At 44.7% G+C, this 27832-nt stretch overlaps 1 protein-coding gene across 1 annotated transcript in view; it reads right to left on the reverse strand.

The window, feature by feature from the left end:
• Nucleotides 1-674: 674 nt before the first annotated feature.
• MSANTD1 (Myb/SANT DNA binding domain containing 1) overlaps nt 675-27832 on the reverse strand; it is a 45313-nt gene continuing 18155 nt past the window's right edge. Inside the window, exon 4 of the mRNA XM_048849031.2 lies at nt 675-1602. Within this exon, the coding sequence (XP_048704988.1) occupies nt 1362-1602 (241 nt within the window). The 3' untranslated portion in view covers nt 675-1361. The remainder of the gene's footprint in view (nt 1603-27832) is intronic.

Consider the following 27832-nt stretch of genomic DNA (forward strand, 5'->3'; position numbering starts at 1 on the left):
ATCAGCCCTTAGATGGGCAACTCTTGCTTCACAAATACAGCAGGAGCAGTGTGAACTTGACAGTAGAAATATTTGTTTCTCAAAGAGATAGCATATCAGCAGTTCAGATAATCTAGATCAGAGTTATTTGTTCAAGATGATTTTTAATAAAATACTCTATAAATAAAGACAACAAGAATGCTGCTAGTACTTCATCTTGATGACTTCTATACCATCCTTTAGGATTTCAGCTGCCTCTTGTGGTATATTAATGTTGACCACCCTCCCTTCATTTAAACCACTCCTTATAATATACTACTTCCATGTACCATATCAAAATTATTTCACCAGCAAGAGAGATTGTTCTGGAAAAGTGTTATTAAAAATAAATGTTATACCACACTTTGAGATACCCTGGATGACCCAAATATGTGGCTATTATATCTCTGTATTGTGTTTTAGAATGCAAACTCCTTGAGGCAGTAGCAATGTCTTCCACTGTTTTGCACTGTCCCAAGCACACTATCTGCCCAGCAAATAATAAATAAGGTTATCTTTGTCTTTATTTCACTTGAGGGAGATCTATATCTAAATATAGAATGTATACACACAGTACAATATGTTTCTTTTGTGATAGAGAATAAATGGAGTTTTCTAATTGTTCGTTGATCATAAAGTCAACAGATTCCAGTTAGTAATGAAAAAAACTATACATTTAATATGAAAAGCAACTTCAAGTACTTTCAATACAGTTTAGTATTCAGTATATAGTTTTTATTTTTTTATCAAAAGTGTATTTGGGAGATTATTTAATATTTCATTTTTGAGTACTGTTCATTTTTGCATGGAGTTTAAAATGTCCTGTGTTTGGTGATCTCAACTAGCTCTTCACAAGAATTATAGTTCACGCCACACAACCTCTGCATGTGTTTCAAAACTGAGTCTGGCTTGGACAAAGTCAGAAATGCAGTGAATGTGTCTGGAAAATACACTACTGTATTCTTCCACAGTAGGTCAGGTTGCAGACCTTGGTATGAAGCAGTACACAAGACTGCTGCTTGTAAAATAATACCTGACCTTAGCATAAATAGTACAGTAAATTTCATTTCCCAGAGCTATTCGTCCCTTAATCATTCAGTACAAAAATAGTTACAATTAGGTATATATTGCACCAATTTCCTCACTGTTATTACTTAACTCCACAAGATCCTGAATAGCTCTCACCCTGCATTAACTGTTCTCTTTGTTTCACTAGGATTACACTAAGATATTAATTTCCATAGAAAACATGGGAAAAGGGCAACAGACACACATAAGTTGTGTGATAGTGGATTTCTATAACATTGTTAAATAGTGTAGTTTAGCAGCATTCACAAAGGAAACTACACATTAGACTTGGAGATCATTTTCTCCAGTAGGTTCATCATTCTCTCCTGTAGCTGCAGGCTTTGAACTTGAATGATGTTTTGCTGATCTAGAATCCTGCGCACCTCCCTACAGGTTTCTTCCATAGCTCTGCTTAACTTCTTTTGTTCTTCCAACATGGCTTCCATTAGTTTTAGTTTCTTCTTTTGGAAACTACAGCTTTGAAGCTTTCTTTTCTTAACTGGTCTTTCTTCAGCTCTGAAATACAAATATTTTTTAAACATTAAACTCATATCTGGTAAACTATAACTAGGGCCTAAAATTTTATAGCCCTTTCTTGATCAAGTTATGTCTACTAGGGCTGATAAAAACCAACTTTATCCTACTATAGCTTTTAAAAAGTGCATTTTTACAGTTATATCATTTAGAAAAAGTTACTACTGAGCTTCTGGAAAAGAGCCAGGAATTTCCTTGTTTTTAACAAGGGTTTACTTTACATAATGCAAGTCAGAATATTCGCCTTTTATCGGATTTTCTTACCCTTTAAGCACCAAAGTTTTATTGTGAGAGGTTGGTTACTGTCTTTGAAGAACCCATCTTGTTAAAAATATATTTATACTGGACTTGGAATTCTAACTCCATAGCTACAGTAAACATCTCATCACCAGGCACTGCTACTTTAGGGCAAGATTGTAGCCCATTGTTACAGATCCTGCAGAGCTCTGCACCAATGAGGCTGTTCCCACTGTGGTGTAAGCCAAATCTCAAATTCTGTCCTTGCAGTACTTTCTCTTTGTGTCTCTCAATCAGTCCTTAAATTGCTGCCTGTAATTTGCCCAGAGACCTACCACCATATAGGGAGGTGTCTGGTAAGAGAAATTAACTACTACTAGACAAAATAAAGTTCTTAAGAAAATCAAATAGACTATTTCTGATCTTTGGAGAAAAATCTATGAGTTAAGTCAGCTCAACTTAAAGGCTACATAGGTGGATAAGACTACACATCCAGCCATGTTATAAATTAGCTGATGTGCCTCTGCCTGGATGTGTCAGAGCTCCCTCAACTAGGGAAATAGCATCTTTAATAGCATGCACCTGCTGTATGTCCTTATCTGAAATCTGTAGGACTGTTACTTTTTTTTTCTTTTGGGGTGGGGGATGTCACATCTTCACAAATCGCTATTTGCTCAATGGTGTATCAAGATCAGTTTCTGGGTTTTGGAATATAGTGCTCAAATTGTTACTCAATTAGCAAGGGTCCTCACTCAGTGCACCACCTCTGAATGGTCAGTACTAGTCAGTCTTCTACACTAGGGCTTTGCAGCAGCAATGTAATGAAGAAGAAAGAGGGGTAACAGACAAACAGTAACTCTTGTTCCCCAAATGTATTGCTACCAAAGAACGACACTGACCTTCACCCTTGTTCATTCTACTTCAGAGCCTACTTGTAAACAGTGCTTCAATAAGTGGAGAAAAATTGGGAGACTGTTAAGGGAGGGAGTGAAAGGGGTATTTGCATCCTCAGTCTATGGAAAGTAGGGATCAAGAAAATTGTGTGCGTCTCTCAACAGTCAATCACTGCTCAAAAGGTTTCTGTGACCATATGGCTAAGCACAAATCTCCTAGCGTGTGGTTCTGTAGAGGCAATACTGCTGGAGAACAAGAGCAACTACTGACATGATGATCTGGAAGGAAACAGAGAAAATAATTGCTGATAAAATTTGGAGATCATGATTGGCAGAATAGTAAATGATGATGAGGACAGGGCAGTCATTTAGAGTGATCTGTGTTCTCCTAGTAAGGTAGGCCCAATCAAACAAAATGTGTTTTAATACAGCCAAATGCAAGGTCAGACATCTAGAAATGACGAATGCAATACATAATAGGGGTCTGTAATAAATATAAAGGGAAGGGTAACCACCTTTCTGTATACAGTGCTATAAAATCCCTCCTGGCCAGAGGCAAAACCCTTTCACCTGTAAAGGGTTAAGAAGCTAAGGTAACCTTGCTGGCACCTGATGCAAAATGACCAATGAGAGGACAAGATACTTTCAAATCTGGAGGGGGGGCGGGGAACAAAGGGTTCTGTCAGTCTGTGTGATGCTTTTGCCAGGAATAGATCAGGAATGCAGCCTTACAACTCCTGTAAAGTTAGTAAGTAATGTAGCTAGAAAATGCATTAGATTTTCTTTTGTTTAATGGTTTGTAAAATAAGCTGTGCTGGAGGGAATCTATATTCCTGTTTTTGTGTCTTTTTGTAACTTAAGGTTTTGCCTAGAGGGATTCTCTATGTTTTGAATCTGATTACCCTGTAAGGTATTTACCACCCTGATTTTACAGAGGTGATTCTTTTACCTTTTCTTTAATTAAAATTCTTCTTTTAAGAACCTGATTGATTTTTCATTGTTCTTAAGAGCCAAGCGTTTGGGTCTGTGTTCACCTGTACCAATTGGTGAGGATTATTATCAAGCCTTCCCCAGGAAAGGGGGTGTAGGGCTTGGGGAGGGATATTTTGAGGGAAGATGTCTCCAAGTGATCTCTTTCCCTGTTCTTTGTTTAAAACATTTGGTGGTGGCAGCATACTGTTCAAGGACAAAGCAAAGTTTGTACCTTGGGGAAGTTTTTAACCTAAGCTGGTAAAAGTAAGCTTAGGCGGTCTTTCATGCAGGTCCCCACATCTGTACCCTAGAGTTCAGGGTGGGGAAGGAACTTTGACATGGTGGCAGAGCGGTGGGATCATTTTGAACCAGAGATTATTTTGAACCAGAAGCACAGTAGGATTTTAAAAGGACATTTTTTTTTCCTTTGGGCTGCTTGGAAGCAGCTTTTAAGTTGAAAGCAGTTAGAGTTTTTCTGTCTCTTTGCCTGGGGACAGAGCATCTCCATAACAAAAGGATTTTTCTCTAAGCTGAGACCTTTTTTTCTCTGATAGCTGTTCTCAGGTTACAGCACACCAAATTTTACAAGCCAGGTTTTTTTTCTTTCTAACTCTCGGGTGTAAAGTTAGTTAAAAACAGAGAGGTTACGATGTCAGAATGCAATGTTCAACAGAGGCTGAGGAAAGATAGAAGGAATATGAAAGATGGGTAGAACTCAAACAAATGGAGATTGATGCACAAGCAGCCAAAGACAAAACCAGGGGGGAGGCAAAAGAAAAAGAAATGGAGGCTGCCTACAGGAGAGCTATGGAGGCAAACGAAAAAGAAATGGAGGAGAGGGAAAAAGAGAGGAAGCATGCACTGGAGATAGAAAAGGCAAAGGCTCAGCAGAATATACCAGATAACCCTAACAATCCTTCCCCAACAATCCACAAATGGGAGCGACTATGTTCACAGTATGATGAATCCAGTGATATTGCTGAATATTTTCTCACCTTTGAGAGACTGTGCACACTCCATAAAATTCCTGAAACTCACAAGATGATCACATTGGTCGCAAAATTGACTGGAAGAGCTCTGGACATATTCAATAAGATTCCTATTGATGAGGCTTCTGACTATAATATATTCAAGGATTTGGTTTTAAAGCAATTTCAAGTTACACCTGAAACTTACAGAGTAAAATTTCGAACCCTTATGAGAGGGCCTGGACTAAGTAATGTGGCTTATGTAAACCAGATGACATATCTATTTGATAAATGGCTCAACGGACGGGCTGTAACTAACTTTGGAGGAATGCGGGATTTGATGATACAGGAGCAATTCCTGAATACGTCCAAGGAGGATATAAAACAGTGTTTATAGGATAAGAAAATGGACTCAGCAGGAAGTCTGGCTTCTTATGCTGATCAATACGAGCAGTCCCAGACTGCCAGAGAAGCGGGCCAAACCAGAACAAAATGGGTGGAGTGAGGAGAGAGAAACAACCCTGGTCGCAGTTGGAGCGGATACCAGAAGGGACACCCTCAGACCACACCCTACTACCGGGGGCAGCTCAAGGCCCCAACTACACACCAAGGAACAGACACCTTATCGTCCCGTCACACCGTTCTCCATCAACCCACCTCGCCCCAGTGACCCGTCAGCTGGATGATGTTTTAAATGTAACGAGCCAGGGCATGTAAAGGCCAACTGCCCCAAGAACCCCAACAGACTACAGATCATTGCACCGGAATCACGCCAGAGGGCCTCAGGCCCAGATGCCTCCCAGATACCCTCAGAGCGGAGGGAAACTGTGAGTGTGAGCGGGAAGAAGGCCACAGCATGGAGGGACATCGGAGTATAAGTGTTGGCTAACCGTGCTTCCTTAGTGGACCCCAATTTAATCGACCCAGAGGTCCAAGTGACGATTCAACCCTTCAAGTCAAACTCTTTTGACTTGCCTACAGCCAAGTTGCCTGTCCAGTACAAGCGCTGGTCAGGAACATGGACTTTTGCAGCCTATGATGATTATCCCATCCCCATGCTGTTGGGGGAAGACTTGGCCAATCATGTGAAGCTAGCCAAGAGGGTAGGAATGGTCACCCGCAGCCAGGGTAAGCAAGCTGTCACACCTAGCTCTGTTCCAGAAACTTCTACCAAGACCCGGTCAGAGGTGATGGAACCAGACCCCATGCCAACGTCTGCAACAGCAGTAGTGGATCCAGTCACAGACACCCAGACAGAGCCAGTCCCAGAACCAGAACCAGCGGAACAACCAGCATCAGAACCATTGCCAGCACTGAATCCAGTACTTGCAACCCCAACATCAGAGGGCCCCACCGAACCTGCACTGGCAGCAGCAGATAACCCTACACAAGAGGCTCAGCTGGAGCCTGATCCCCAACATAGTACACCAGTGGAGAGCGGTTCACAGTCAACGGAAACAGTCCCATCACCTGCATCGCTTCCAGAGGGACCAAGCCCAGGTCTGCAATCCAATGAGGAACTGATGTCTCCAGCATCAGGGGAACAATTCCAGATCGAACAGGAAGCAGATGAAAGCCTCCAGAGAGCTTGGACGGTGGCACGAAGCAACCCACTGCTTCTCAGCTCTTCAATATCTACGCGCCGACATTCTCAGCCACCCCAGGACTGACTGATCGGGCATACCACTCCATTGACACAGGTAATGCTCACCCAATTAGAGCCCAACCTTACCGGGTGTCTCCTCAAGCTAAAACTGCAATAGAACAGGAGATCCAGGATATGCTACAGATGGGTGTAATCCGCCCCTCTGGCAGTGCATGGGCATCTCTAGTTCCCAAACCAGATGGGGAGATACACCATTTAGCTTACGGTAGTCCACGCAAAAACTTAACTCGCCCAGATAACTATCCAATGCCACGCACAGATGAACTTTTAGAGAAACTGGGACAGGCCCAGTTCATCTCTACCTTGGACTTCACCAAGGGGTACTTGCAGATACCGCTAGATGAATCCACCAAGGAAAGGTCAGCCTTCATGACACATGTCGGGCTGTATGAATTTAATATGCTCCCTTTCAGGCTGTGGAATGCACCCACCACCTTCCAAAAACTTGTAGATGGTCTCCTAGCAGGATTGGGAGAATATGCAGTCACCTACCTTGACGATGTGGCCATATTTTTGGATTTCTGGGCAGAACACCTGGAACATCTACAAAAAGTCTTCGAGCACATAAGGGAGGCAGGACTAACTGTTAAGGCTAAGAAGTGTCAAATAGGCCTAAACAGAGTGACTTACCTTGGACACCAGGTGGGTCAAGGAACTATCAACCCCCTACAGGCCAAAGTGGATGCTATCCAAAAACGGCCTGTCCCAAAGTCAAAGAAACAGGTCCAATCCTTCTTAGCCTTGGCCGGATATTATAGGCGATTTGTACTGTAATACAGCCAAATCGCCGCCCCACTGACAGACCTAACCAAAAAGAAACAGCCAAATACCGTTCAGTGGACTGAAGAGTGTCAGAAGGCCTTTAACCAGTTTAAAGCAACACTCATGTCTGATCCTGTGCTAAGGACCCCAGACTTTGACAAACCGTTCCTAGTAACCACAGATGCGTCTAAGCGTGGTGTGGGAGGAGTCTTAATGCAGGAAGGACCGAATCAAGAGTTCCATCCTGTTGTGTTTCTCAGCAAGGACCTGTCTGAGAGGGAAAGCCACTGGTCAATCAGTGAAAAGGAATGTTACGCCATTGTCTACGCTCTGGAAAAGCTATGCCCATACATTTGGGTACAGTGTTTTCACCTGCAAACTGACCATGCTGCGCTACAGTGGCTTCATACCGCCAAGGGAAATAACAAAAAGCTTATTCAGTGGAGTTTAGCTCTCCAAGATTTTGATTTTGACATCCAACACATCTCAGGAGCTTCCAACAAAGCGGCTGATGCACTCTTCCGTAAAAGTTTCTCATAATCAACTGGTTAAAATCATCCTTGAGATGTGGAAAATATTGTTAGTCTTTATACAGTTAGTAGTATATTTAGAGGTGCATGTGTCTTATTAACTCTGTTTTCTCCTAGAGCTCTAGGACGAAATCATAGCCAGCGTTTCACCCTATCTGTGATTTGGGTGGTATGTCATAAATATAAAGGGAAGGGTAACCACCTTTCTGTATACAGTGCTATAAAATCCCTCCTGGCCAGAGGCAAAACCCTTTCACCTGTAAAGGGTTAAGAAGCTAAGGTAACCTTGCTGGCACCTGATGCAAAATGACCAATGAGGGGACAAGATACTTTCAAATCTGGAGGGGGGGCGGGGAACAAAGGGTTCTGTCAGTCTTTGTGATGCTTTTGCCAGGAACAGATCAGGAATGCAGCCTTACAACTCCTGTAAAGTTAGTAAGTAATGTAGCTAGAAAATGCATTAGATTTTCTTTTGTTTAATGGTTTGTAAAATAAGCTGTGCTGGAGGGAATCTATATGCCTGTTTTTGTGTCTTTTTGTAACTTAAGGTTTTGCCTAGAGGGATTCTCTATGTTTTGAATCTGATTACCCTGTAAGGTATTTACCACCCTGATTTTACAGAGGTGATTCTTTTACCTTTTCTTTAATTAAAATTCTTCTTTTAAGAACCTGATTGATTTTTCATTGTTCTTAAGAGCCAAGCGTTTGGGCTGTGTTCACCTGTACCAATTGGTGAGGATTATTATCAAACCTTCCCCAGGAAAGGGGGTGTAGGGTTTGGGGGGGGATATTTTTGGGGAAGACGTCTCCAAGTGAACTCTTTTCCTGTTCTTTGTTTAAAACACTTGGTGGTGGCAGCGTACTGTTCAAGGACAAGTTTGTACCTTGGGGAAGTTTTAAACCTAAACTGGTAAGAATAAGCTTAGGGGGTCTTTCGTGCAGGTCCCCACATCTGTACCCTAGAGTTCATATTTGGGAAGGAACCTTGACAGGGTCTGTATCCTGGAAAATAGTGACGGAAATAGATTTAGGTTTCATAGTGGACAAACTCCTCAACATGAGTTCCAAAGGTGATGCTGTGGCAAAAAAAGGGCTAATTCATTGGATGTATTAACAGGGGAGTAGTGAGTAGGAAGGTGATTTTACTTGTGTGTATGGCATTGGTGAGACCAGTACTAGAATATTGTGTCCATTTCTGGTGTGCATATTTTTTAAAAGATGCTGAAAAATTGGAGAGGGTGAAGAGAAGAGCCAGAAAAATTATTTGTGGGCTGGAGAAAATGCCTTAAAGAGCTCAATCTGGTTAGTTTATCAAAAAGAAGATAAAGAGCTGACTTGATCCTAATGAATAAGAACCTTCAAGGGGAGAAAATACTGGGCACTAAAGGGCTCTTCGGTCTAGTGCAGAAAGGCATAACAAGAACCAGTGGCTGGAAGTTAAAGCCAGGCAAATTCAAAATAGAAATACTTGTGATTAATCATTGGAACGGACTACCAGGGAAATGGTGCATTATCTAGCTCTTGATGTCTTCAAATCAAGACTGAATACCTCTGTGGAATACATGATTTAGACAAAAACAGAGGTGAAAGTAAGCCAGTACGCACCGGTACGGTGTACCGGTAAGAGCCGGTGCACCGTACCAGGACCGGCTTTCCGAGAGGGCAATTTAAAGCCCTGGGGTAGCAGCGGCAGGGCTGTGGCGGGGATTTAAAGGGCCCCAAAGCTCCAGCCGCTGCTACCCCACCCCACCCCCAGGGCCCTTTAAATCCCGGCCTGAGCCCTGCTGCCCGAGCCCTCTGGTAGGGGTAGGGGGGCTCTGGCGGGGATATAAAGAGCCCTGGAGCTCCAGCCACCGCTACTGCCCCAGCCCTTTAAATCCCCGCCGGACCCCTGCTGCCGAAGCACTGGGGTAGCGGCGGTGGGGCTCTGGCGAGCATTTAAAGGGCCAGGGCGGTAGCAGCAGCTGGAGCTCTGGGGCCCTTTAAATCCCCAATGGAGCCCGGTCACCACTGCAGCAGGGCTCAGGCGGGGATTTAAAGGGCTCGGGGCTCCGGCAGCTGCTACCACAGCAGAGCCCCAGGCCCTTTAAAGCTCTGCCAGAGCCCATAGCCCCAGGGTAGCAGTGGCAGCCGGGAGCCCCCAGGGCTCCTCAGTGATTTAAAGGGCCCAGGGCTCCGCTGCAGTAGCGGCAGCTGGAGCCCTGTGCCCTTTAAATCGCCCCCGAACCATGGGGCTCCCAGCCACCTCTGCAGCTGGTAGCTCGGGGGTGATTTAAAGGGCCCCAGGCTCCCAGCCGCCGCTACTGTAGCTGGAGCCCTGGCCCTTTAAATCAAGATTTAAAGGGCCCGGGGATTTAAGGCCCTGCCTCTTCCGGTTGAGGCCACGCCCCTTGCTCAGGACTCCGGCGTACCGGTAAGTCTTCTAACTTACTTTCACCCCTGGATAAAAACAAGTCATTGGGCTCAGTACTGGAATAACTGAGTGAAATTATATGATCTGTGTTATACAATAGGTCAGATTAGATGATATAATGGCCCTTCCTGGTGTTAAAATCTATTAATCTATTAAAATATTTCCCTTCCCCACCCGCTCCCAATATGAGAGAAATGGCAATATAGATGGCACCTCAGTGACAAACAAGTCTATAAATTGTGTTCTGTCACGATTTTAACAATTGTCAGGCATATAAATTCTTCCTCAGAGATAAAAAATGTTTTCAATCAGATGAAATCTATTTATAGTGTAGTTGGCAGTTTGATTGGGGGGGGGCGGAGTTCACTAGAATACACTATTACATAAAGCTGTCAGATGTTTTATGGTTATTGCAATATAATGCAAGTTCTGTTAGTTCCCAAGAGCAAGACTCAAATAAAAATAGGTACCCCATTAAAAGAAAACAGATTCCAACTATTTCATCTCATCTACAAAATACTAGAAAATTCATTTGTTCTCAAGGAATTCAGACAAAATGCACACATCTAGCTTAAACTACTTTTTGCTTTAAAAAAGAGAACATATATTTATACTGATCAAAATGTAAATCTTGGCACTTTCTAATATGAGAGTTGAATATTAAATCCAGTATTTTAAAAAAATTGTCATAAGATACACAACTGCCTTCTGCTGCATTAAAAAATATTTGGGAAGCTGACAAAGCTGGCACAAAGCTATTTTGGGGAACTTAAAAGTTTTCAAAGGTTTAAAGGTCAACTTAAGAAACACCTGTTTGAAATTTTTTACTCATTCATTGTTGCAAGTAACACTTAAGATAACTATAACTAAAGAAGAGAAAATTATTTTCAGTTTACTTTGTACATTTGACAACTCTGTGTATAGCTATGTATAGTTTCACTATAGTTAGTTTCTCCTGCTTCTATGTGTTTCGGAAACCAACAGGAGAGAGATAAACATTTAAAAAATAGAAACATACAGGGATAAAAATACCAAAGTTGAGGGGAGGACTTAGGGATGGACGCAAGCTATTTTTCACTCAAGGACCCAATACTGCTTTTAATTCATTTTTAAAAAACTAAATAGATTAAATTGACATTGTCCCTTTAGTGAAAAGGACATATGCAAAAAATCAGAATGGATCCAAATTCTATAGCTAATTCTTCTCTCCTTTGCTGCTCATTCCCAACTGTTGCTGATATATAGGATGATATGTTAATTCCTCAAGATGAAATCACTTCTTAGCTCAGTATTTTCCATACTACCGCTAAAACAAATAGCTTCTCTCTCAACATGGCAACTGCCAGTGACTTTAATCCAGCAGTTGTCATTAGCAGCATTTCATGTCAGTCAAAATATAAGAATCTCCACCCTTTTCAGTTTAAATTATTATCAAGAGAACTGATGGAATTGTAGGATTCAGGCTTCTCTAAAGAGGTCAATCTATATAGCTTTTAAAAAAATACCTTATGACAATAACTCCCTCTTTTTATCCCCTTCCAAATATAGGTACCATTTATGCTGCATGTTTGTGTCACCTTTGGTCATGAAGGACAACAACTGCTTGTACAAGCAGGCCATGTCACTCATCTGACATAGTTATTCAAAACCATCAAGTTGTGTCTACAGAGCAACTTTTTTCACAGCACAACTGTGTGTCCAACTTGTGCACATCCACATCTACCATATTTGTTTAAAGGGGGTCTGTAGTACTGCATTGTGGGAAAATCTGGGTAGCCCTCTTATACTACTGCAGCAAGGGATAGTGTGTCCAGAGGGCATGCACATTAGTATTTTGTGGAGTAATATATTTGGGAGGTCCTACCACCCAGATTGGTGGGCGAAAGTCAGACCAGCCAACCTAGTCAAATAGCCAAAGTTACAGGAAGACAGTAAGTTTAGGCTGATGGCAAAAGCAAGACATGGTTAACTGCCACATGGACATACAGCACATTTATAGCCACCTATGTAATTAAGCAGTTACATACTCTTTGAAGTTAGAATAATTTGGACTGCACACAGTCCTTTGAGTTTACCAACTGGGTAAGCACAGCTTAAACTGTTTTTGACTGAACCAGATTCTAACACTATTTGGCCAACTAGTGAGAATGAAACCAAATCATTTAGAAGCAAGTTCGAAACATATTTTAACCTAGGTCTCTTAGCGAGAGCACAGCTTTTAACACCTCAACACTTGCTGGCCAAACCGGTTAACTCCTGTTCAGCCACAGCAGAGTGTAAACCTGTTGTAAGGCCTGTATAAATCAGGACAACATCCACCTCAGAAAACCAAAATCCTTTATCATCATTTTTGGCCTGACCACACTACAATGAAACTTAGCTAGTGCTTTCATGCAACTTGTCACATGGTTTTCCGAATCAGTTGGAACAAGAACTGTGCTCTAAACCTGCTATTACACCACATGCCACAGACAACCTAGGACTGCATCTACATTTGCAAATTTTATGGACAAAATTCACTACCGGTGCAGCTCTACTAGTAGTAGAAACTGTAGTTACCAGTGTATCATGAAATCTTTGAGTGGCCTTTTCTACACCAACTGTTTTAGAGAAATCTTCCACTATTGCACTGGCACTGGAGCAAATAAAAAACAGCCACCAGTATTCTCACTGCAGGGGATGGGTTCTTCAGTTCCCCAGACTGTAGGAGGCAGATGTTTTGATTGGCTGGGTTGACACTCCAGATGATTCCTACCACTGAAGATCCCCTCCAGAATTTCCACTGCCTCCAAAGGTAAAGTAGCCTAGGAGTCTGGTCTTCTGTAGACTGTCCATAACCTGATTAATCTTTTCTTCTTTTTCCTTTTTGTTCTAGGGCCTCTTTCCTTCAGCTCTCCACTCTTTTAGTTTGGGGTTACTCGCTTTTTAAAGGTCATTTAAATTTACTTTACAGGGCTCTGGGAACTTTTTACCAAGCTCCGCCTCTCAAATTAGCTCCTGGCAATGGATGAAAAAGCAAAAAAGAAGGGAAAGGGCAGAGTCAGTACCCTGTGCTCAGCACCCTTGGCCAAGTATATTAAAAGGGAAAGTGTTCCTTTTGCACCCTTAACCTTGGTGATACCATGGTTACGAAGCAGGCCACCAGCCCACCCCAACAGGATAGCATGGTGGCAGCTGTGGACAGACGAGGGGTCCAGAAAGACAAAATATTGACAAAAGTGCCCTGGACACCAGGGGCTCATACCATGGCCACTGATGCAGACTAGGCCCCATCACCAGGTGAAAGCAGGCAGTCAGCCTGGCCTGACAGGACAGCACAGTGACAGCTACAGACAAGTGAAGGGCCCAGAAAAACAAGGTGCTATGGAAAAAAGCACCCTGGACACCTGGGGCTCAATCCACGGCCACTAATGTAAACTGGCTCCATCACCAGATGTCCCATCCCAAGAGGACAGACCAGGAAGGATCCAGGAGCTCCAGCCAACAGAACTGGCTTAGGGTAACTCCCTGGGGCTCCAGTCACCCCTCCAGCAGACAAAGCACCATGACAAGGGGCAGTACATATAGCCAGGGACCTCCCTCATTCTGCCACAGGCCATGCTGCACCCCCTCTGATCCTCAGGGGTCCTAAGAACCAACAGTGTCACAGAGAAACCAGTATCTCACCATTGCCCCTTTTTCCCTTTACAGTGGGGTTGATGTGGCCATTTTGGACCCAGGTGGCCATTTTAGAACACGCTCTTGGCAGAGCCTCAGCAGCAGCCATCTTAGGGCCCTCATCTCACAGAAGAAATGGGCACAGGAGGAGACAAACATACAGGCCACTCTTTATCCATTTCCCCATCCTTCTTCCTGGTGTCTAGGTGGTGGGAAAAAGGGACCAGAAAGCAGATAATAAAGAATCTGAGGTGAAGGAAATCCAAGAGGATCACCAGGAACTCTTTTTCCCTGAACAGTATTATAAATCTATTCTGAGAAAACCAATAAGGCAATGGCTTATCTTCCCTGATACTCAGCCAAAAAGGGTAAAAAAGGGGTTGAGGATGAGGAGGATGTCAGAGAGACAAAATACCCATAAATAAGTTCCAGTGAACTCTACAGGTGACACTTACATTCTCACCCTGGCCTTATACCTTAAGGCTGTAAAAGTGGAATGGGAAAACCTGGCTAAGTCAAAGAGTTTGACAAAAAGAGCAAAAATCTATAACGTCCACCAATCAAAAAGTGTTCTTGGTGGTTTTACCTAAAATGGACGCAGTCTTGTCAACTCTCATCAAGGACACTGTCTTCCACACTGAAGGGGGGCTTCCTACTGACAGAAGGTGGAATCAGTCGTATGCAGAGACTATGAAGTGGCCTCAGCACCACTCAGAGCCTCAGCAACAGACACCTATTTTTGCCAGAGCAGTACTTGCTTATATTGAGTCCTCTCAGACATTCTCAAAAAAGTGAAAAGATCCAAGGGATTGGGCTCCTCAAAGAAAACCTCTAACATATGCTCTAGTTTCAGATGCTTTCAGGTTCTCCACCTGATCAATCGTGTCCAATGCAGTGGCAAGAGGGTGTATTTGGCCACTGACACGGAAGGCAGATATTTCCACAGAACAGGTTTCGGTTTCCATGTCCCTGGGGGAAAAAACCTTATCAGGGAACCAACGGAAAGACCTGCTCCAAATCACAGGACAAACCAAAAAAATCTGTCTCCTCTGTTAATGGTAACAAACTCAGAATAAGAAAAGGAGTACTTGTGGCACCTTAGAGACTAACCAATTTATTTCAGCATGAGCTTTCGTGAGCTACAGCTCACTTCATCAGATGCATACCGTGGAAACTGCAGCAGACTTTATATACACACAGAGAATATGAAACAATACCTCCTCCCACCCCACTGTCCTACTGGTAATAGCTTATCTAAAGTGATCAACAGGTGGGCCATTTCCAGCACAAATCCAGGTTTTCTCACCCTCCACCCCCCCACACAAATTCACTCTCCTGCTGGTGCTAGCCCATCCAAAGTGACAACGCTTTACATAATCAAGTTGGCTATTTCCTGCATAGATCCAGGTTTTCTCACATCCCCCCCACCCCCATACACACACAAACTCACTCTCCTGCTGGTAATAGCTCATCTAAACTGACAGTGGGGTGGGAGGAGGTATTGTTTCATATTCTCTGTGTGTATATAAAGTCTGCTGCAGTTTCCACGGTATGCATCTGATGAAGTGAGCTGTAGCTCACGAAAGCTCATGCTCAAATAAATTGGTTAGTCTCTAAGGTGCCACAAGTACTCCTTTTCTTTTTGCGAATACAGACTAACACGGCTGTTCCTCTGAAACCTGTCATTATGCAAGGCACTGCATTTAGCCGTATGGAGTGGAAATCTATCAACTGCATGAAAAAACTTGTACAGATACAGACAGACATCATCTTCCTTTCCAAATGCAAACAGATGGACATCGTACCAAAAGGACTGAAGGTAAAAAATCCATTACAATCTACATACCACACAGACTATGCTGACAGCTTGTGCCTCACGCTCTCAAAGAAACTGCGGAATCACCTGATCAAGATCCTCTACAGCAAACAGGGAAAGATTAAGAATGAGCTCTCAAAAATGGATACTCTCATAAAGAACCAACCTTCCACACAAACTTCCTCGTGGCTGGATTTTACTAAAACTAGACAAGCCATTTACAACGCACACTTTGCTTCTCTACAAAAGAAAAAGGACACTAAACTTTCTAAACTACTACATGCTACAAGGGGCCACAGCAATGGTTCCCTCACCCCACCTAGCAATATTGTTAACCTATCCAACTATACTCTCAGCCCAGCAGAAGCAGCTGTTCTATCTCGGGGCCTCTCCTTCTGCCCCTCCACCCCCACGAACATGATACAGTTCTGTGGTGACCTAGAATCCTATTTTCGACGTCTCCGTCTCAAGGAATATTTCCAAAATACCTCTGAACAACATACTAATCCACAGAGGTCTCCCTGCCAACACTACAGAAAGAGGGATTCTAGATGGACTCCTCCTGAAGGTCGAAACAGCAGACTGGACTTCTACATAGAGTGCTTCCGCCGACGTGCACGGGCTGAAATTGTGGAAAAGCAGCATCACTTGCCCCATAACCTCAGCCATGCGGAACGCAATGCCATCCACAGCCTCAGAAACAACTCTGATATCATAATCAAAAAGGCTGACAAAGGAGGTGTTGTTGTCATCATGAATAGGTCGGAATATGAACAAGAGGCTGCTCGGCAGCTCTCCAACACGAGTTTCTACAAGCCATTACCCTATGATCCCACTGAGAGTTACCAAAAGCAACTACAGCATTTGCTCAAGAAACTTCCTGAAAAAGCACAAGATCAAATCCGCACAGACACACCCCTGGAACCCCGACCTGGGATATTCTATCTACTACCCAAGATCCATAAACCTGGAAATCCTGGGGGCCCCATCATCTCAGGCATTGGCACCCTGACAGCAGGATTGTCTGGCTATGTACACTCCCTCCTCAGGCCCTACGCTACCAGCACTCCCAGCTACCTTCGAGACACCACTGACTTCCTGAGGAAACTTCAATCCATCGGTGATCTTCCTGATAACACCATCCTGGCTACTATGGATGTAGAAGCCCTCTACACCAACATTCCACACAAAGATGGACTGCAAGCCGTCAAGAACACTATCCCCGATAATGTCACGGCTAACCTGGTGGCTGAACTTTGTGACTTTGTCCTTACCCATAACTATTTCACATTTGGGGACAATGTATACCTTCAGATCAGCGGCACTGCTATGGGTACCCGCATGGCCCCACAGTATGCCAACATTTTTATGGCTGATTTAGAACAACGCTTCCTCAGCTCTCGTCCCCTAAAGCCCCTGTCAAGGTTCCTCCCCCACTCTGAACTCTAGGGTACAGATGTGGGGACCTGCATGAAAAAACCCCCTAAGCTTATCTTTACCAGCTTAGGTCAAAACTTCCCCAAGGTACAAAATATTACACCCGTTATCCTTGGAATGGCCGCTACCACCACCAAACTAATACTGGTTACTGGGGAAGAGCTGTTTGGATGCGTCTTTCCCCCCAAAATACTTCCCAAAACCTTGCACCCCACTTCCTGGACAAGGTTTGGTAAAAAGCCTCACCAATTTGCCTAGGTGACTACAGACCCAGACCCTTGGATCTTAAGAACAATGAACAATCCTCCCAACACTTGCACCCCCCCTTTCCTGGGAAATGTTGGATAAAAAGCCTCACCAATTTGCATAGGTGACCACAGATCCAAACCCTTGGATCTGAGAACAATGAAAAAGCATTCAGTTTTTACAAGAAGACTTTTAATAAAAAATAGAAGTAAATAGAAATAAAGAAATCCCCCCTGTAAAATCAGGATGGTAGATATCTTACAGGGTAATTAGATTCAAAACATAGAGAACCCCTCTAGGCAAAACCTTAAGTTACAAAAAAGATACACAGACAGAAATAGTTATTCTATTCAGCACAATTCTTTTCTCAGCCATTTAAAGAAATCATAATCTAACACATACCTAGCTAGATTACTTACTAAAAGTTCTAAGACTCCATTCCTGTTCTGTCTCTGGCAAGAGCAGCACACAGACAGACTCAAACCCTTTGTTTGTCTCCCTCCTCCCAGCTTTTGAAAGTATCTTGTCTCCTCATTGGTCATTTTGGTCAGGTGCCAGCGAGGTTACCTTTAGCTTCTTAACCCTTTACAGGTGAGAGGAGCTTTCCCCTGGCCAGGAGGGATTTCAAAGGGGTTTACCCTTCCCTTTATATTTATGACACGCCCCCCAAATCTCAGCTAGGGTGAAACACTGGCTGGGATTTCTTCCTGGAGCTCTAGGAAAAACAGAGTTAATAAGACACATGCATCTCTAAATATACTACCAAGTACATAAAGACTAACAATATTTTCCACATCTCAAGGACGATTTTAACCAGTTGACTCTGGGAAACTTTCACGGGAGAGTGCATCAGCCACTTTGTTAGAAGCTCCTGAGATGTGTTGGATGTCGAAATCAAAATCTTGGAGAGCTAAACTCCACCGAAGAAGTTTTTTGTTAGTTTCTTTGACGGTGTGAAGCCACTTCAGTGCAGCATGGTCGGTTTGCAGGTGGAAACGCCGTCCCCAAACATATGGGCGTAGCTTTTCCAGAGCGTAGACAATGGCGTAACATTCTTTTTCAGTGACTGACCAGTTGCTTTCCCTCTCAGACAGTTTTTTGCTGAGAAACACTACAGGGTGGAATTCTTGATCAGGTCCTTTCTGCATTAAAACTGCTCCCACACCACGCTCGGACGCATCTGTGGTTACTAGGAACGGTTTGTCAAAGTCTGGGGCCCTTAGTACAGGGTCAGACATGAGTGTCGCTTTAAGCTTGTTAAAGGCCTTCTGACACTTTCCGGTCCACTGAACAGCATTTGGCTGTTTCTTTTTGGTTAGGTCTGTCAGTGGGGCAGCGATTTGGCTGTAGTGCGGTACAAAGCGTCTGTAATAACTAGCCAAGCCTAAGAAGGATTGAACCTGTTTCTTTGACTTTGGGACAGGCCACTTTTGGATAGCATCCACTTTGGCCTGTAGGGGGCTGATAGTTCCTTGACCCACCTGGTGTCCAAGGTAAGTCACTCTGTTTAGGCCTATTTGACACTTCTTGGCCTTAACAGTTAGTCCTGCCTCCCTTATGCGCTCAAGGACTTTTTGTAGATGTTCCAGGTGGTCTGCCCAGGAATCCGAAAATATGGCCACATCGTCAAGGTAGGCGACTGCATATTCTCCTAATCCCGCTAGGAGACCATCTACAAGTCTTTGGAAAGTGGCGGGTGCATTTCGCAGCCCGAAAGGGAGTACATTAAATTCATACAGCCCGAGATGTGTGATGAAGGCTGACCTTTCCTTGGCAGATTCATCTAGCGGTACCTGCCAGTACCCCTTGGTTAAGTCCAAGGTAGAGATGAACTGGGCCCGTCCCAGTTTCTCTAATAGTTCATCTGTGCGTGGCATTGGATAGTTGTCTGGGCGAGTTACAGCATTTAGCTTACGGTAGTCCACGCAAAAACGTATTTCCCCATCTGGTTTGGGAACTAGAACCACTGGAGATGCCCATGCACTTTCAGAGGGGCGGATTACCCCCATCTGTAACATATCCTGGATCTCCCGTTCCATAGCAGTTTTAGCTTGAGGAGACACCCGGTCAGGTTGGACCCTAATTGGGTGAGCATTACCTGTGTCAATGGAGTGGTATGCCCGTTCAGTCAGTCCTGGGGTGGCTGAGAACGTTGGCGCGTAGCTAGTGCACAGCTCCTGGATCTGCTGTCGCTGCATACGCCCAAGGGTCATGGAGAGGTTCACCTCTTCCACACCACCAGCACATTTCCCTTCGTAGTAAACACCTTCAGGCCACTCAGCGTCGTCTCCTCCCTGGGCTGTAAACTGACAAACCTTTAATTCTCTGGAATAAAAGGGCTTTAGAGAATTAATATGGTACACCTTAGGCTTTCGGTTGGAGGTGGGGAATGCTATGAGATAATTAACAGCTCCCAGGCGCTCCTGGACCGTGAATGGCCCTTCCCACGATGCTTCCATTTTATGGGCCTGGAGCGCCTTTAAGACCCTGACCTGGTCTCCTACTTTGAAGGAACGCTCTCTGGCATGTTTATCATACCAGGCTTTTTGCTCTTTTTGAGCATCCTGTAAGTTTTCTCTAGCAAGGGCTAAAGAGGTTCGGAGGGTGTTTTGTAGGTTGGTTACAAAGTCCAGAATGTTAGTTCCTGGAGAAGGTGTAAATCCCTCCCATTGCTGCTTCACCAACTGCAATGGCCCCTTAACCTCACGGCCATATACAAGTTCAAATGGGGAAAACCCTAAACTGGGATGTGGTACAGCTCTGTAGGCAAAGAGCAACTGCTGCAACACTAGGTCCCAATCATTGGAGTGCTCATTTACAAATTTACGTATCATGGCCCCCAAAGTTCCATTAAACTTCTCCACCATGCCATTTGTTTGATGGTGGTAAGGAGTGGCAACCAAGTGATTTACCCCATGAGCTTCCCAAAGGTTTTTCATAGTTCCTGCCAGGAAATTAGTCCCTGCATCTGTGAGGATGTCGGAGGGCCAACCTACCCTGGCAAAAATGTCTGCTAGTGCCTGGCACATACTTTTAGCCCTGGTGTTGCTTAGAGCTACTGCTTCTGGCCATCGGGTGGCCAAATCCATGAAAGTCAGTATGTACTGCTTTCCTCTGGGTGTCTTTTTCGGAAAAGGACCCAGAATATCCACAGCTACTCACTGAAATGGAACTTCAATGATGGGGAGGGGTTGTAGAGGGGCTTTGACCTGGTCTTGGGGTTTTCCCACTCTTTGGCACACCTCACAAGACTGGACATAGGTAGAAACATCCTTGCCCATTCCCTCCCAGTGGAATGACCCCCCCAAACGGTCTTTGGTCCTGTTCACCCCAGCATGGCCACTAGGGTGATCATGGGCTAAGCTCAAGAGCTTGGCCCGGTATTTAGTTGGAACTACCAACTGTCTCTGAGGATGCCAGTCTTCCTGGTGTCCACTAGAAAGAGTTTCCTTGTATAAAAGTCCTCTTTCTACAACAAACCTGGATCGATTAGAAGAGCTGAGAGGCGGTGGGTTGCTCCGTGCCGCCGTCCAAGCTCTCTGGAGGCTTTCATCTGCTTCCTGTTCGGTCTGGAACTGTTCCCTTGATGCTGGAGACATCAGTTCCTCATGGGATTGTGGACCTAGGCTTGGTCCCTCTGGAAGCGATATAGGGGATGGAGCTGTTTCTGTTGACTGTGAACCGCTCTCCGCTGGTGCACTATGTTGGGATTCAGGCTCCGGCTGAGCCTCTTGTGTAGGGTTATCGGCTGCTGCCAGTTCAGGTTCGGTGGGGCCCTCTGTTGTTGAGGTTGCAAGTACTGGATTCAGTGCTGACACGGGGTCTGGTGTTGGTTGTTCGGCTGGTTCCGGTTCTGGGACTGGTTCCGTCTGGGTCTCTGGGACTGGATCCACTACTGCTGTTGCAGACATTGGCCTGGGGTCCAGGTCCATCACCTCTGACTGGGTCCTGATAGAAGTTTCTGGAACAGAGCTAGGCCTCACGGCTTGTTTAGCCTGGCTGCGGGTGACCATTCCCACCCTCTTGGCCTGTTTCACATGATTGGCCAAGTCTTCCCCCAACAGCATGGGGATGGGATAATCATCATAGACTGCAAAAGTCCACATTCCTGACCAGCCCTTGTACTGGACAGGCAACTTGGCTGTAGGCAAATTGAAAGAGTTGGACTTGAAGGGTTGAATCGTCACTTGGATCTCTGGGTTGATTAAATTGGGGTCCACTAAGGAAGCATGGATAGCTGACACTTGTGCTCCAGTGTCCCTCCACGCGGTGACCTTCTTCCCGCCCACACTCACAGTTTCCCTCCGCTCCAAGGGTATCTGGGAGGTATCTGGGCCTGTGGACCTCTGGTGTGATTCCGGTGCAATGAACTGTAATCTGTTGGGGTTCTTGGGGCAGTTGGCCTTTACATGCCCCAGCTCGTTACACTTAAAACATCGTCCAGCTGACGGGTCACTGGGGCGAGGAGGGTTGCTGGAGAACGGGGTGGTGGGACGATAAGGGGTCTGGAGGGTTCTTTGGGAGGTAGGTGGGGCTTTGGGCGGCCCCCGGTAATAGGGTGTGGTCTGGGGTGGTCCCTTCTGGTCTCCGCTCCAACTGCGACCAGTTTTCTTCTTCTCTGCCACCTCCACCCATCTGGCTCCAATCTCTCCTGCCTCGATTACAGTTTTGGGCTTCCCGTCTAGGATGTATCTTTCTATTTCCTCAGGAACACCCTCTAAGAATTGTTCCATTTGCATTAGGAAGGGCAAATTTACTGGAGATTCAACACTTGCTCCTGATATCCAGGCATCCCAATGTTTCACAATGTGGTAGGCATGTCGGGTAAATGACATGTCTGGTTTCCACCTTAGGGCTCTGAACCTCCGATGAGACTGCTCGGGTGTTATCCCCATTCTGACTCTCGCCTTGGATTTAAACAGTTCATACTTGTTCATGTGTTCTTTAGGCATTTCAGCTGCCACCTCAGCTAAGGGTCCACTGAGCTGCGGCCTCAGCTCTACCATGTATTGGTCAGTAGAGATGTTGTACCCAAGGCAGGCCCTTTCAAAGTTTTCTAAGAAGGCCTCAGTATCATCACCTGCCTTGTAGGTGGGGAACTTTCTGGGATGGGAAGTGGTACCTGGAGAAGGATTGCTAGGGTTTGTTGGTATATTCTGCTGGGCCTTTATCCTCTCCACCTCCTCCACATGCTTCCTCTCTTTTTCCTTCTCCTCCTCCACATGCTTCCTCTCTTTTTCCTTCTCCTCCTCCACATGCTTCCTCTCTTTTTCCTTCTCCTCCTCCACATGCTTCCTTGCCTCCATTTCCCTCTTGTGGGCAGCCTCCTGTACCTCCTTCTCCAGCCGCATGAGTTCTATCTGTCTTTCATGTTCCCTTTGTCTTTCCTCAGCCTGAAATTTGGCTAATTCCAGCTGTAGTTGAGCTGAGGATTTGGTCATTCTAACCTCTCTGTTTTTAACTAACTTTACACCTGAGGTTTAGAAATAAACAAACAAAACTTGGCTGTAAAATTTTGCTGTGCTGCAATAGAATACCTATTCTCTGATAGTGATTGTCAGCCTACAGAAAAAGACAATTCCCTTGTCTCTGCTCTGGGCCCAAATTAAAGCAAAAAACCTCCAACTGCTTGGAAACCTGCTTACCCAGCCCAAAGAAAAAGCAAATGGGTAGAACACACACCCCCTATTTACTTTTAGGAAGAAAAGAAAAAAAAAACCTCTGGGTTGGAAGATTTCCCTGCAGGAGTTAAGTACCCTGCCTCCAGGCAAAGAAAACCTGCAATTCACAAGATAATCCCCTTTTGTCTCTGCTTGGCCACAAAGCAGAGAGAAACCAAGCTGCTTTCAGTTTCAAAGCTGCTTTCTGGACTTTCTTTCCAAAGGAAAAAAAAATTTCCTTTTTAAAATCTGTATTTCTAGTTCAAAAAATCTCAACTGGATCTCAAATGATTTCAGGTTAATCCCACCACTGTGCCACCATGTCAAGGTTCCTCCCCCACTCTGAACTCTAGGGTACAGATGTGGGGACCTGCATGAAAAAACCCCCTAAGCTTATCTTTACCAGCTTAGGTCAAAACTTCCCCAAGGTACAAAATATTACACCCGTTATCCTTGGAATGGCCGCTACCACCACCAAACTAATACTGGTTACTGGGGAAGAGCTGTTTGGACGCGTCTTTCCCCCCAAAATACTTCCCAAAACCTTGCACCCCACTTCCTGGACAAGGTTTGGTAAAAAGCCTCACCAATTTGCCTAGGTGACTACAGACCCAGACCCTTGGATCTTAAGAACAATGAACAATCCTCCCAACACTTGCACCCCCCCTTTCCTGGGAAATGTTGGATAAAAAGCCTCACCAATTTGCATAGGTGACCACAGATCCAAACCCTTGGATCTGAGAACAATGAAAAAGCATTCAGTTTTTACAAGAAGACTTTTAATAAAAAATAGAAGTAAATAGAAATAAAGAAATCCCCCCTGTAAAATCAGGATGGTAGATATCTTACAGGGTAATTAGATTCAAAACATAGAGAACCCCTCTAGGCAAAACCTTAAGTTACAAAAAAGATACACAGACAGAAATAGTTATTCTATTCAGCACAATTCTTTTCTCAGCCATTTAAAGAAATCATAATCTAACACATACCTAGCTAGATTACTTACTAAAAGTTCTAAGACTCCATTCCTGTTCTGTCTCTGGCAAGAGCAGCACACAGACAGACTCAAACCCTTTGTTTGTCTCCCTCCTCCCAGCTTTTGAAAGTATCTTGTCTCCTCATTGGTCATTTTGGTCAGGTGCCAGCGAGGTTACCTTTAGCTTCTTAACCCTTTACAGGTGAGAGGAGCTTTCCCCTGGCCAGGAGGGATTTCAAAGGGGTTTACCCTTCCCTTTATATTTATGACAGCCCCTACTCTACTTGCGCTATATTGATGACATCTTCATCATCTGGACCCATGGAAAAGAAGCCCTTGAGGAATTCCACCATGATTTCAACAATTTCCATCCCACCACCAACCTCAGCCTGGTCCAGTCCACACAAGAGATCCACTTCCTGGACACTACAGTGCTAATAAACAATGGCCACATAAACACCACCCTATACCGGAAACCTACTGACCGCTATTCCTACCTGCATGCCTCCAGCTTTCACCCTGACCACACCACACGATCCATCGTCTACAGCCAAGCTCTGCGATACAACTGCATTTGCTCCAACCCCTCAGACAGAGACAAACACCTACAAGATCTCTGTCAAGCTTTCTTACAACTACAATACCCACCTGCAGAAGTAAAGAAACAGATTGATAGAGCCAGAAGAGTTCCCAGAAGTTACCTACTACAGGACAGGCCTAACAAAGAAAATAACAGAACGCCACTAGCGGTCACCTTCAGCCCCCAACTAAAACCCCTCCAACGCATTATTAAGGATCTACAACCTATCCTAAAGGATGACCCAACACTCTCACAAGTCTTGGGAGACAGGCCAGTCCTTGCCTACAGACAGCCCCGCAACCTGAAGCAAATACTCACCAACAACCACATACCACACAACAGAACCACTAACCCAGGAACTTATCCTTGCAACAAAGCCCGTTGCCAATTGTGCCCACATATCTATTCAGGGGGACACCATCACAGGGCCTAATAACATCAGCCACACTATCAGAGGCTCGTTCACCTGCACATCCACCAATGTGATATATGCCATCATGTGCCAGCAATGCCCCTCTGCCATGTACATTGGTCAAACTGGACAGTCTCTACGTAAAAGAATAAATGGACACAAATCAGATGTCAAGAATTATAACATTCATAAACCAGTCGGAGAACACTTCAATCTCTCTGGTCACGCAATCACAGACATGAAGGTCGCTATCTTAAAACAAAAAAACTTCAAATCCAGACTCCAGCGAGAAACTGCTGAATTGGAATTCATTTGCAAATTGGATACTATTAATTTAGGCTTAAATAGAGACTGGGAGTGGCTAAGTCATTATGCAAGGTAGCCTGTTTCCTCTTGTTTTTTCCTACCCCCCCCCCCCGATGTTCTGGTTTAACTTGGATTTAAACTTGGAGAGTGGTCAGTTCAGATGAGCTATTACCAGCAGGAGAGTGAGTTTGTGTGTGTATGGGGGTGGGGGGGATGTGAGAAAACCTGGATCTATGCAGGAAATAGCCCGACTTGATTATGTAAAGAGTTGTCACTTTGGATGGGCTAGCACCAGCAGGAGAGTGAATTTGTGTGGGGGGGTGGAGGGTGAGAAAACCTGGATTTGTGCTGGAAATGGCCCACCTGTTGATCACTTTAGATAAGCTATTACCAGCAGGACAGTGGGGTGGGAGGAGGTATTGTTTCATATTCTCTGTGTGTATATAAAGTCTGCTGCAGTTTCCACGGTATGCATCTGATGAAGTGAGCTGTAGCTCACGAAAGCTCATGCTCAAATAAATTGGTTAGTCTCTAAGGTGCCACAAGTACTCCTTTTCTTTTTGCGAATACAGACTAACACGGCTGTTCCTCTGAAACTCAGAATAGTTTTTAACCCATCTTTTCACTCTAGGCTGTCCATTCGAGGTTATGGAGCTTCATACAGATATGGTTGGAGACACAACATATTGTCTAAGAATGGTTGGGGGAAAGCCAGCTCCAATAAACTTTGTGACACCTTCTCCATGAATGCTCTTAAGAATAATCAAGGGCTCCACAACCTTCCCCTCGGAGGCAATCTCTCTCTTTTTGTTCTCACCTGGTTTGCCTCCACCACAGACAAATGTGGAAGAGAGATCATTTCCCAGGGTTATGCCATAGAACTTAGAAAGACCTTCTGCCCCAGATGTCTTCTCTCTCAATAATCAAGAAGCTGTCCTAGATTTAAAGACTCAACAAGTCAATCCACTCTCACAAGTCCAAAAGGAGACCGCTTAGTCCACCCTGGCAGCCATCACACAGGGGGATTTCCTAACCTCCATGGACTTGATGTGCACATATTTCTTCACCCCCATCTTTCCAACCCACAAACAGTACCTCCAGTTTGCATAGTACACCCTGCACATACATACAATGCCCTTCTTTTTGGCATGCCACCACCTCTATGGTATTCACAGTGGTCCTGGTGGTAATAGTGGCATCCCTACATTTTGATGATATCCTGTAAGAGTCCCTTCCCTACAGAAGTCAGTCAGGGATGCTCAATTGACAGTACATACCTTTCAACAGCATGGGTTTATAATCAATCCAAAGAAAAGCCAGATCATCCCTACACAGACCATAGAACACCTGGGGGTTTTGCTGAATACCACACTCCACAGGGCTTTCCTCTCCAGAGACAGGCAGGCATGGATTCTGGAGCAAACATACAAGCCCACACTCCTGCATGAAGGACTTACTGCTACATAGTATTATGTTCGTTTTCGTGCATATACCTAGCCTCATGGGCAAATTTTCATTTCAATTGTTTACACTACTACATACTGATCTCCTCTACTCTCTGTAAGACTCCCCTCCATAGTAAATGGTCTCTCAGATGGTGGTTACATCTGAAGAGGGACACCATAATGATGGATGCTAGTTTGAGGGGATGGGAGTTCACAGAACCCAACACATTGTACAAGGTCAGTGGTCAGGACAGAATCTCATATGTCATTAATCATTTGGAACTGTGAGTGATTTGTCTAGCTCTTCCAGCACTCTTTCCCACTTAAAACTCCAGACACATACTTGTATTCACAGACAATACCACTGCCATGACATACATGAATGGACAAGGGGGCACACAGTCATGCTGATTACAAACAGAAACCATAACCTTTTTCAGTTAGGCTGAGAGACACATTGTCAGTTCGAACCATGCATATCAAAGGGAAACTGAATTCCATGGCAGATTGCCTCAGCCACAGAAGAGCAGTCCAAGGGGTGTGATGTCTCCACCAGAGGGAGTTCAATGACATAATCAAGACTTTTGGGAAACTAATATGGGATTTCTTTGCATCCAGTTCCGACACCAAGACAAATAGCTTCTATAGAAGGAGCAGAGATCTTTGGGCCAGGAGAATTAACATCTTCTCCCACGTGTGGCCAAAGGCTCTTCTATTTGCATTCCCTCCTTTTCCCATGATAACATGCAAGATCCAACCATCACAGCAACAACAAGCTACAATGATTTTGACCACGCACCATTGGCCCAGACAACCTTGTTTTTTCAGACCTCAAGTTGCTGTCTGCAGCCCCTCCACTAATAAATCCACTACAATTCATTCCAGATTTATTATCACAGGGTAATCTGTTCCATGGCAACCCAGCATCTGGAATCTGACTGCCTGATTACTGAGTGGTCACATTAAAAAACACTGCAGAGGCAACACTATTGTCTTCCACAGCAGCAGCAATATTGTCCTCAGTGCCCATTTGATCAGCCTTTCCCTGTTCCGAGGCACCACACTACTCCAGAAAGAGGGATAGATCAGAAATCAGTTGGGCTTGGGGTTCGGCCAGTCCACATGACTTCCCCTGGCACCCTTCAAGTGCCCATTTTGACTCCTTGGTCAGAGTACTGTTCCAGTCATTGCTCCTCCCTCCTCATCTCTCCCCACTGGGGACAAGCTGGCCTGCTT

The sequence above is a fragment of the Caretta caretta genome, chromosome 4 (assembly GCF_965140235.1).
Source record: "Caretta caretta isolate rCarCar2 chromosome 4, rCarCar1.hap1, whole genome shotgun sequence".
In the NCBI taxonomy this organism is placed as follows: Eukaryota; Metazoa; Chordata; order Testudines; family Cheloniidae; genus Caretta; species Caretta caretta.